Consider the following 12,339-nt stretch of genomic DNA (forward strand, 5'->3'; position numbering starts at 1 on the left):
ATTAAAATACCTACTAGGGTTAATCACTTGTTCAGATTTAATGTGGAGAATAACATAGAATCCAGTTTGTTGGCAGAAGGTGATTTTGTTAGTCAATAATTTGTTGATAAATTTTTATTAACTTATTAACAATTTCTAACAAATTATAAATTTGTAATTGTTTTAAATCAATCATTTGATAATAAAGGATGCTATTCCAATAATTATTCAGGAAGTGGGCTAGGACACCTTTGCCTTAGGTGCTAGGAACAGAAGGATAAAGAAATTATGCTCCTGATCTGTTTGGGTGTTGGATGTCCCTATCGACCATGTGTCAATGGTCTGGTCCCTAGTGGGTCCTGTGGGAAGGTGCACTGTCAGTCTGTCCATCAAGGAGTCATGTCGTGAAGGGGATCGCGGCAACTATGATCCTTCCTGTTCTACCCTTTTGCTTCCAATCTGACCTGAAGGGTTTCCTCTGCCAATAAAACCTTTCTCTTTCTAAGTTCATCATCTTAGGTATTTAATTATAGTAACAGAAAGCTGACTGATACAATATAGTGACAGAAAGCTGGCCATAAGGTACTCTGTGTCCAGCTATGAGGGATAAGGAGCAGAGGGAAATATGTGAGCAAGTAAAAATCATATGGTGAAATGCCAAGCTAGGTTTATTCTGAGGCTGGAGAGTTGGCTCAGTGGATAAATCACCTGCAGTGCAAGCCGGAGGGCATGAGTTTGCATACTTGAAAGCAGCTGGGCATAACGGTATGCACCTGCACCTGCACCTGCACCTACAACTGCACCTGTACCTGCACCTGCACCTACACCTGCACCTGTACCTGCACCTGTACCTGCACCTGCACCTGCACCTGCAATTGCCAGAGCAGAGGGGTCACTGGCCGACCAGTTGAACCATCTCACCACCTTGCATGAAGTGTCACAGGGGTGACTGCTCTGGAGTGTCTATATAACTATGGCACTCCCTGACAAGAATCTCTCTGTGGTTTCTTCTCGCCTTTAGGATACAGCCTGTTGAGCTGTTTAGCTGTTCAACCTAGCATCTAAGGACCCTGCTGAACTGTCATTCTTGTCTCCAGAGGTCCCTTTTTCCTCATTTACGATCAGGTCCTCTGTTCTGTTGCTTCTTCCTTTGAACCTTTGTTCTTCTGCTGAGACAGTGGTGAGCAGGGGACAGGAAGGAAACACAAGCAACTTCTAGATTCTATGTCTGGACGAAGGCATGGCGATGCCACCACTCACATATGAAGCCTCAGAACCAGGCTCAACAGGAGTACTGGGTCTAGAGGACAAGGCTGTGGCTGTCCTAGTATGGGAGATGTCTGGATCTGGAGCCTGGGGATGAATCTTCGATTGGAGTACCCTATGTGTAACAAGTCTGAGAGCTGCGCCAGTAATGGACCACGTTCCTCACATCATAGCTTCACTTAGCACCTGCGTATTCTGAGTGGACTCTGTGCCTGGCTCTATCTTGGGACTCTATACTACTGTGTTGGGTACCTTGGTTTTAGGTGACCTGCTAACTTACCAATGCAGTTCCTTTGTTTGTATACACACCACTGCTGTTCTTTGTGCATACTATACTGCCCTGAAACTAGACAGGAAGCTTCCTTTGCCTGGATAGCCTGACGCCACCTCCTCGGCTGTTACTTATTCTCTCACAAGACGAGGTCTGCTTCAACAGAACCGATGAACTGGGTATGAAATCAACTCCTCATCTTATGGCTGGAGATGGGTGCGGGAACCACTGAATTAGTGAGTTTATGCTGCAGGCATCCGTTCCAAGGTCAGCCTATAACTTCCAAGTTACACTGATGCAATCTCATTGCCACCACCAGGGGGCAGCACCACTACTCATTCGGTTAGTCAGTGTACCAGTTTGCAGTGATTATGCTAAAACATAATAACAACATCGTACACACAAATGAGTACTCACCAGACCTGGGAACCATCAAAACCTGCCCTCTCATAATTGGAAACCATCCCGTCCCCTTGAGAATGTGAGGAGAGTTAAGCTTGTCCTTAGTATTCAATCATTTCTGTTTAAACTATGACAGAGTTGATTTATTTCTGTTTCTGGGGATCAAATCCAGGGTTTTGCATATGCCTAGACAGTGCTCCTCCACTGAGCTACGCTCATGCTCCTAGAGTTGCCTAAAACCTGCAGCACCCACCCTCCTGAAACACAGCCGCAGGCATTACTCACCTCATTGAAGTGCTGGCTGGTTTTCATGATGTAAGGAGTCCTTTCATTCTTATCCAGCTTCATCCAGCCCTGCCCAAGAAACTCTCTGAAAGTTCAGAACGATACACAAGACCAGTGACATTTGTAAGAAATGATGGCTAGACCTTGAGTAGTTATGCAGATTACACAGGTACGCTTAAGTTAATATTCACAGGCTATTTTTTGTCTCCCATTTTCACTGGCCATCTCCAAATTATTTGTATAAGTCTAGCTGTCCACCACTTAATATCAATATGAAAAAGACTTTTTTCAGCCTCCAGTGTTTGGAATTTTGTCTCAGTCAAAGGCTTCTCTCAAGTTAGACAATGTACGCAACATAAGAGAAATGAAGTAAATACTAACTCAACAGTCAAGGAGGCTACTTCCTCTGGGTTAATTTTTCTAAATGCATCTGTCAAGATTCCAAAAGATCTATTGTGACCAAAAAGATTCATTAGAACAGAATTCTTCCTTCTACTATGCCCTGGTTTTCTCTGAAGAATAGCTGTTTCCAAGATTGAGGGAGCTGAGCCTGGGGGGGTGGGGGGGGGTAAGGGGATAGCTTCTGATGGCCTCCCTGTGCAGTCACCTCATTCATGAACAGGTCACCAGACTTCAATACTTATGGGACAATTGAGATAGGGCACGAGGGAACTGTCTCCTGGGCATTTAGAAAGCCACGTGGAAGGAAGCTGTTCTCATACATTTCTAATGCGGAAACTGAGTCCTCCTGCAAATTTCATTGGCCCCTGCTGCTGTTGATTCTGCTCTTGGATCCTGTTCTACAGGTAGACATAGAAATGTGGACACAGTTCCACAGCTGGAAATAACCGGTAGATGTTTCAGGCATACACAGAGCCCAGGGAGAAACAGGAGTCCTAGGAAGAGATCCCAGTTGAAGCCATCACCAAGTTGGCTGTTCTCTTGTAGAGAAGACAAGAGCCCACCTTCAAAACTCTGGAGGAGAAGGGGGGAGTGAGAAGGTGAGGGGGCAGAGGTGAAAGGGATATTGTGTTTCCTAATGTAAACCTTCAGAATGTCACTGGCTTCATTTAAATGACCTATGGACCAGATTCCTATTTCTTTTTAAAAATTTTTTATTAGATATATTTCTTTACTTACATTTCAAATCCTATTCCCCTTTCCAGTTTCCTGTCCATAAGTTCCCATCCCCTCCTCTCCCCCTGCCCCATATGGGTATTCCCCTATACATCCCCCTTACTGACCCCCCCATATTCCCCTGCACTGGGGGTCCAACCTTGGCAGGATCAAGGGCTTCCCCTGGTGCCCCAACAAGGCTATTCTCGGCTACATATGCAGTTGGAGCCCTGGGTCAGTCCATGTATAGTCTTTAGGTAGTGGTTTAGTCCCTGGAAGCTCTGGTTGGTTGGCATTGTTGTTTTTATGGGGTGGCAAGCTCCTTCAACTCTTTCAATCCTTCCTCTAATTCCCCACAAGGGGGTCCTGTTCTCAGTTCAGTGGTTTGCTGCTAGCATTGACCTCTGTATTGGACATGCTCTGAATGTGTCTCTCAGGAGAGATCTATATCCAGTCCCTTTCTGCATGCCTTTTTTAGCTTCATCAATCTTATCTAGTTTTGGTGGCTCTATGTATATGGGCCACATGTGTGTCAGGCTTTGAATGGCCATTCCTTGAGTCGCTGCTCTAAACTTTGCTTCCATATCCCCTCCTCTGGATATTTTTCCCCTTTTAAGAAGGAGTGGCAGCAGCCAGATTCCCATTTCAACTCTGTTCCCATGTTCATGAATAGGTCTACAAATGCTGGGAAGCCAGACGAGAAGACAAAACACATAAAGGAATAGTCTCCATGAGTACTCTTGGGTTTTTCTGACATTGATACACATCTAATTGTCTCTTCCATCGTCTCTGACCTCACCCCTCCACATCAGGGATGTCTTATATATGACAAGGAGCCCATTTCTGCGTCTTCCCCAGCCACTCCATTACTAAGTGTGGTTACCAGTTATTGTGGATAATGTGTGTTAATAGTTGTTATTTGTCTAAACAAAGATCTGTTTATTGATCTTTCAACTCAGTGTGATTGCTGGAGGCTTAAAAACCCCCTCCCCACAACACACACACTGTATAGAAGAGAAAATAAAGAAGTGGGGCAGACATGGAATACTAATTTACTGAGGTAGATGAAGACCTGTACTAGACATTATAACATTACCTTGGGTCACTGCTTATCAGAGTGAAGCTTTGGACCCCTCCAAACTATTTTGGGTTCTCATGAAAAGACAATTTTCTGGATCTCAACCAAAACCTACTAAAATCAGAATTTCACAGGAAAATTTTATCTGAGAATATATTTCCTATAAGATTCCCATGGCGATTTACATATACTCAGGATTGAGAACTACCTTTGAAGCCGTGGTGACCTTTCTGTAATTTGAAAACCGAAAGTACAGAGAAATTCACATTCTATGGTAATCTTATTTCATACAGAGGAAAGAGAAACCAAGACCATCTCAAGGGTCTCCAAGTCAGTGCGCCCAACTTGAACTGAGACCACGAGAATCCATGCATGCTTAAGCACCTTGAGATGGAGACTCCCACCTCTGAGCCTGGCTGAGTGCACATGTACACCTTAGATGGAACGGCAGCTTCTATGCCAGCTACTGCCTGCTAGGAGATGGGACACTTACTCATAGGGGATGCTTCTGAAAACAATGTGGTCCAGGAGAGTGATCTGCTCAGCCAACTCCATGGCTGACAATGTCTCAAAGCACTCGGCCTTTGGACAGTCTGTCTGGAAAAGATGATGAAGCAGTGAACCACAGGCATCTGCAGAACATAAAGACCTTCCCAGAGTCTGTCTCTGAAGGAGAAAGGCAGCAAACTCAAAAATATGAAAGCCAATATTAACATTACCAAACAACTGCCGGGTCCTGTGCTGAGTAAGGCCCTACTCATACAGCTTCATAGGCAGACACATGAACAGCAACTGAGTTGGCATGAGTTTGCTCATTTCAAGGATACTGTGGCTAAACTTACCATTTGAATTATATCCTCTAATTTTAGGTGGATGTCATCTTGATCATCTTGTGAAAGAGCCCTGTAAGGAAATACATAAAGCATTCTCTCTGAATAGGAAAAAATGGATATGCCAGAAAGCTACAGCACTATTAGAGAACCCTGCTATTAATGTTGCAAACACAGACAAAAATGGAGTACTTCCTTTCTCAGAAGGCTTTCCTGTCTTTGCCTGTCTTTGTCTGAGAGTGACTTTGTCTGGAGAGTGTCCCTGAATACAGGTGTCTGGCCCTGTCTGAAAAGTGACCTTGTGCAGAGCTCTCTAAAGACACCATAACTCAGCACACAGGTCTTGCTCTGACTTCCTGACCACATGATAATTAGATTCTGTATTATAACCAATAATCCCCCTTCCCTTCTTACTCACATGATGTTATGGAAAATTAGCCCTTTGCTCCTATACCCCTAAAAGCCTGTATATCCTCTATCCCCGAAATATAAAGTAGACTTGTATTGCTGCAGCAGTCTCTGGAAGTCATGCTAAACTCATGACTGTCCAAACCCTGTCCCCTCTCCTGCTCCCTTTGTCCTCTTGGGCTAGTGGCCAACAGCCTCTGAAGAGAAGGACAGGCCACACAACAGGAGGCTCTTCTTTCCTTGGCTAGCTGTGAGGGTTTAGGCATCTGGATCTGTGAGATACTGTGGATTGCTGTGCTACTCACAAGCAGAACAGAAAATCATATGCAGGACTGATGATTTAGAAGGAAGGGACCAGATCATTATATGGAATCCAAGGTTGTAACTAAAACAACCACTGTTACAGTGAAGCTGAGGGTCACTGGGTGCTGCTCCCAGGAGATTCATCTAGGGCAGGGCTCATTCTCTGGTATGTCCCATCTGTAAGCACCCACTTGTTTTCCTCTACCCCATTCCCACACTGCTCCTCTAGCCTTCTCAGTACACCCTCTTTCCCAGCTTGTGGGCAAAACCTGGAAGAGCAGGTGCAGGCAGGCAATCGTTTTCCTTTTTGAGGGTGTATCTCAAACCCAGTGTTATTCAGCTTTCAAAAGTTACCCTGCTTCTTTCCACATAGTGGACCTCCTCAAGCTCTCCACCTAGCCCAACCACATTCCTAAGTATCAGCTCCCAATACTTAGAATCACATTTTACCTGGAAATTCCAGTGGTCACACCTATCAGAATCACAAAAAAAAAAAAAAATTCCCTACTCACAGATACCACACACCCCATAAGAACCAGAGTGGGCAACAGAAACCAAGGAACAAAACACCCACCCAACAAAGACAAGTCTAGGTATCAGAACCCAGGATTGTAATTTTCCCAAACCCAGGTGCCAGGGTAGAAACACAATCAACAGTAGTCAGGACAACATATCTTCACTGGAGTCTAACAAACCTACCACAGTAAGCCATGACAAATATTTCAACACGGTAAAACACAAGACAAAGACCTTAAAATAGCCTCAGAATATGATTGAGATCCTTAAAGATGAACTGAAGAAATCTCTTAAAGAAAACTATGAAAATACAAACCAACAGTGGAAGAAAATGATTTAAACAATCCAAGACATGAAAATGAAATAGAATCAATAAAGAAAGCCCAAACTGAGAGCAATCTGGAAATAAAAAACAGGAATGTAAACAGAAGCTTCACTAACAGAATATAAGAAATGAAGAGAGAATATCAGCCATTGAAGACACAATAGAAGAAATAGATTCTCAGCCAAAGAAAAGCCATAAATAAGGTTGTGGACAGATGTTTTATAGACTTAAGAGACTACAATGTCATCCCAGACTACTGTACACAGCAAAATTTTCAATCATCACAGATAAAGACTTCCATGGTAAAAACCAAATTTAAGCAGTATTTATCTACAAATCCAGTCCTATAGAAAGCACTAGGACGGCAGTTGTCTACCTGTGGATCACAACCCTTTTGGGGATCAAACACCTTTTCCACAGGTATCCTGTATGTCACATATTTGCATTACAATTCATAACAGTACAAAGTTACATCTCTGATGTAACAATAAAACTAGCTTTATGGTTGGAAGTAACCACAACATGAGGAAATGTATTAAAATGTCACAGAATTAGAAAGGCTGAGATCCACTGCACTAGAAAGAAAACTCCAACCTAAAAAGATTAGCCACACCCAAGAAACCATAAGGATTAAATAATGCCAGACAAGCAAATCAAAAGAGGGGAAAAGGACAAAAATGGGCATGTGTATACACACAAACACACACACACACACACTAACACACTAACACACAACTACCACCACAAAAACAGCAATGACCACAAAATAAAAGGAATCAACAAATACTGGTCATTAATATCTCTTGATATCAATCATCACAATTCCCCAATAAAAAGACACACAGTACCAGAATGGATGTAAAAACAGAATTAAGAATTCAGAATTCATCATTCTGCTACATCAAAAGAAAAAAAGCCCACATCTTCACATCAAGGATAAATATTACCTCAGCTAGAAAAAGATATTCCAGGAAAATGGATCCAAGAAATAAGCCAATGTAGTCATTTTTATATCTGACAAAATAGACCTCAAACCAAAACTAGTCAAAAGATATGAGTGGACAATACATAGTAATCAAAGGAAACATTCACCAATAAGATATTGCAATTATTGACAGCAGCAAACACATGTGAACCCAGAGTTTGTAAAAGAAATACCTCTAAAGTTTAAATAATATATTGACTCTCACACAACCATAGTGGGTGTCAATTCCCTACCCCACTTTCACCAACAGACAGGTGGTCCACACAAAAATTAAACAGAGAAATGCAGAGGTAAGTGATGTTAGTCAAATAGACCTAATAGATATTTACATAACATTTCACCCAAACATAAAATAATATACCTTCTTCTCGGTAGCTCATGGAACTTTCTCAAAAATTGACCACAAACTTAGACAGAAAGTAGGGGTCAACAGATACAAGATAATTGAAAAAAGACCTGGCATCCTATCTGACCACCACAGATTAAAACTGGATATCAACAACAGAAATACAAGACTTATGAAAACTGAACAACTCAGTATTGAATGAAAAATTGGTAAAGATAGAAATTAAGAAAGAGTGGCACAGGGGTTGGGGATTTAGCTCAGTGGTAGAGCATTTGCCTAGCAAGCGCAAGGCCCTGGGTTCGGTCCCCAGCTCCGAAAAAAAGAAAAAAAGAAAAAAGAAAGAGTGGCACAGCTCTCTGGACACAAATCCTGCCCAGAGAGAGCTGGCCTCCCATGAGTGCTGTAACTCCTAAGTCCACAGGTGAGGTGAACATCTTTGCTTCAATAACTGGTAAACAAGGGACCTGACAGGAGACCACAGGGCTCAGGAACCCTGGAGCAACTGGGGGCAGGATCCTTCCAGTCTCCATCTGTGACCTAGAGTTAACCCTGTGGCACAGATCTCTGGACCCAAATCTCACTCAGAGAGAGTTGGTCTCCCAGGAGTGACACACTTAAGATCACAGGCTCACAGGCTCACAGGAGGGGACAGGCTCTAGTCAGAGAGAGTAAGACCAACTAACACCAGAAATAACCAAATGGCAAGAGGCAAGCTCAACCTAAGCAATAGAAACCAGGGCTACTTGGCATAATCAGTTCACCCATCACAGCAAGTCTTGGATACCCCAGCACACCGGAAGAGCAAGATTCTGATTTAAAATCATGAGATTCTGATTTAAAATCATGAGATTCTGATTTAAAATCACATCTCATGATGATGATAGAGGAGTTTAAGAAGGACATAAATAAATCCTTTAAATAAATACAGGACAACAAAGGTAAACAGGTAGAAGCCCTTGAAAAAGGAAACACAAAAATCTCTTAAAGAATTACAGGAAAACACACCCAAACAGGTGAAGAAATTGAACAAAACCATCCAGGATCTAAAAATGGAAATAGAAAAAATAAAGAAATCACAAAGGGAGACAACCCTGGAGATAGAAAACCTAAGAGAGAGATCAGGAGTCATAGATACAAGCATCCCTAACAGAATACAAGGGATAGAAGAGAGAATCTCAGGGGTATGGGGCAGAAGATACCATAGAAAACATTGACACGACAGTCAAAATGCAAAATGCAAAAAGCTCCTAACCCAAAACATCCAGGAAAACCAGGACACAATGAGAAGATCAAAATGTAAGGATAATAAGTAAAGAAGAGAGGGAAACTCACAACTTAAAGGGCCAGTAAATGTCTTCAATAAAATTATAGAAGAAAACTTCCCTAACCTAAAGAAAGAGATGCCCATGAACATACAAGAAGCCTACAGAACTCCAAATAGATTGGACCAAAAAAGAAATTCCTCCTATCACATGATAATCAAAATGATAAATGCACAAAACAAAGAAAGAATATTAAAAGCAATAAGGGGAAAAGGTCAAATAAAATATGAATGCAGACCTATCAGAATTATACTGGACTTCTCACCAGAGACTCTAAAAGCCAGAAGATCCTGGGCAGATGTCATACAGACCCTAAGAGAACACAAATGCCAGTCCAGGCTACTATACCCAGCAAAACTCTCAATTAACATAGATGGAAAAACCAAGGTATGCCATGACAAAACCAAATTTACACAATATCTTTCCACAAATCCAGACCAACAAAGGTTAATAGATAGAAAACTCTAACACAAGAATGGAAACTACACCCTAGAAAAAGCAAGAAAGTAATCTTCTTTCAACAGAACCAAAAGAAGATACCCACACAAACATAATTTCACCTCTAACAACAAAAATAACAGGAGGCAACAATCACTTTTCCTTAATATCTCTTAAAATCAATGGACTCAATTCCCCAATAAAAAGAAATAGACTAACAGACTGGATATGTAAAAAGGACCCAGCATTTTGCTGCATACAGGAAACACACCTCAGTGACAAAGACAGACACTACCTCAGAGTGAAAGGCTGGGAAAAAAATTCCAAACAAATGGTCGGAAGAAGCAAGCTGGAGTAGCCATTTTAATATCAAATAAATTTGACTTTCAACCAAAAGTTATCAAAAAGATAAAGAAGGACACTTCATACTCATCAAAGGAAAAAATCTACCAAGATGAACTCTCAATCCTTAACAACTGTGCTCCAATTGCAAGGACATCCACATTCATAAAAGAAACTTTACTAAAGCTCAAAGCACATACTGCAACACACACAATAATCGTGGGATACTTCAACACCCCACTGTCATCAATGGACAAATCATGGACACAGAAACTAAGCAGAGACACAGTGAAACTAACAGAACTTGTGTACTTAATGGACTTAACAAATATCTATAGAACATTTCATCCTAAAACAAAAGAATATACCTTCTTCTCAGCACTTCATGTTACCTGCTCCAAAACTGACCATATAATCAGTAGCAAAACAAGCTTCAACAGATACAACAAGATTGAAATAATTCCATGCATTCTATCAGATCACCATGGACTAAGGCTGGCCTTCAATAACAAGAAAAATGGCAGAAAGCCCACATATACATGGAAGTTGAACAACACTCTACCCAATGATAACTTGGTCAAGGAAGAAATAAAGACATTAAAGACTTTTTAGAATTTAATGAAAATGAAGGCACAATGTACATAAACTTATGCAATATAATGAAAGCAGTGCTAAGAAGAATAGTCACAGCTCTGAGTGCCTCCAAAAAGAAATTTGGGAGAGCATATGCTAGCAGCTTGACAGCACATCTGAAAGCTCCAGAACAAAATGAAGCAAATACACCCAAGAGGAGTAGAAGGCAGGAAATAATCAAACTCAGGGCTGAAATCAACCAAGTAGAAACAAAAAGAACTATACAAAGAATAAAAAAGAATAGGAGCCGATTCTTTGAGAAAATCAACAAGATAGATAAACCCTTAGCCAGACTGACCAAAGGGTACAGAGGCAGTATCCAAATTAACAAAATCAGAAATGAAAAGGGAGACATAACAAAAGAAACTGAGGGAATCCAAAAATCATCACATCCTACTTCAAAAGCCTATACTCAACAAAACTGGAAAATCTGGAGGAAATAGACAATTTTGTAGACAGATACCAGTTACCAAAGTTAAATCAGAATTGGATAAACCATCTTAACAGTTCCATAATACCCTAAAGAAATAGAAGCAGTCATTAAAAATCTCCCAATCAAAAAAAAGCCCAGGACCAGGTGGGTTTAGAGCAGAATTCTATCAGACCTTCAAAGAAGCCTACTACCAATACTCTTCAAACTATTTCACAAAATAGAAACAGAAGAAACAATACCCAATTCATTCTTCGAAACTAAAATTTGCTTATATCTAAACCACACAAAGGCCCTACAAAGAAAGAGAACTTCAGACCAATTTCTCTCATGAATATTGATGCAAAAATACTGAATAAAATTTTCTCAAACCAAATTCAAGAACACATCGAAACAATCATTCAAGTAGGCTTCATTCATGGGATGCAGGGATGGTTCCATATGCAGAAATCCATCAACATAATCTGTTCTATAAACAAACTCAAAAGAAAAAAAAAAACCACGATTCTTTCATTAGATGCTGAGACAGCATTTGGCAAAACTCAACACTTCTTCATGATAAAAGTCTTGGAACAATCAGGAATTCAAGGCTCATTCCTATAGCTAGTAAAAGCAATATACAGCAAACCAGTAGTCAACATCAAACTAAATGGAGAGAAACTTGAAACAATCCCATTAAAATCAGGGACTAGACAAGGCTGCCCACATTCTCCCTACCTATTCAATATAGTACTTGAAGTCCTAGCCAGAGCAATCAGAAACAAAAGGAGGTTCAAGGGATACAAATCGGTAAAGAAGAAGTCAAAATTTCACTATTTGAAGATGATATGATAGTGTACTTAAGTGACCCCAACAATTCCACCAGAGAACTCCTAAACCTGATAACAACTTCAGCGAAGTGGCTGGATACAAAATTAACTCAAACAAACCAGTAGCCTTCCTCTTCTCAAAGGATAAACAGGCTGAGAAATAAATCAGGAAAATGTCACCCTTCACAATAGTCACAAATAATATAAAATATCTTGGTGTGACTCTTACCAAGCAAGTGAAAGATCTGTATGACA

The 12,339-nt window shown here is 41.0% G+C and overlaps 1 protein-coding gene across 1 annotated transcript; it reads right to left on the minus strand.

The window, feature by feature from the left end:
• Positions 1-857: 857 nt before the first annotated feature.
• On the minus strand, positions 858-5,436 carry LOC116907987 (ras-specific guanine nucleotide-releasing factor 2-like). The gene is made up of 3 exons (XM_032911231.1): positions 5,240-5,436; positions 4,891-4,994; positions 858-2,288 (listed from the first exon to the last, which is right to left on the minus strand). The coding sequence occupies exons 1-3, from the start codon at positions 5,321-5,323 to the stop codon at positions 2,105-2,107; spliced, it is 372 nt and encodes a 123-aa protein (XP_032767122.1). The 5' UTR covers positions 5,324-5,436; the 3' UTR covers positions 858-2,104.
• Positions 5,437-12,339: the final 6,903 nt, after the last annotated feature.

Source organism: Rattus rattus, chromosome 8 (assembly GCF_011064425.1).
Source record: "Rattus rattus isolate New Zealand chromosome 8, Rrattus_CSIRO_v1, whole genome shotgun sequence".
NCBI lineage: Eukaryota > Metazoa > Chordata > Mammalia > Rodentia > Muridae > Rattus > Rattus rattus.

Bases quoted from the DNA above. Each gene is read 5' to 3' on its own strand.
- LOC116907987 (XM_032911231.1), bottom strand. From the start codon at position 5,323: ATGCTTTATGTATTTCCTTACAGGGCTCTTTCACAAGATGATCAAGAT. The intron at 4,995-5,239 runs GTAAGTTTAGCC...CATCTTTTCCAG, and splicing joins TAGAGGATATAATTCAAATG to ACAGACTGTCCAAAGGCCGA. The intron at 2,289-4,890 runs GTAAGTGTCCCA...CTGAACTTTCAG, and splicing joins TTCAGAAGCATCCCCTATGA to AGAGTTTCTTGGGCAGGGCT.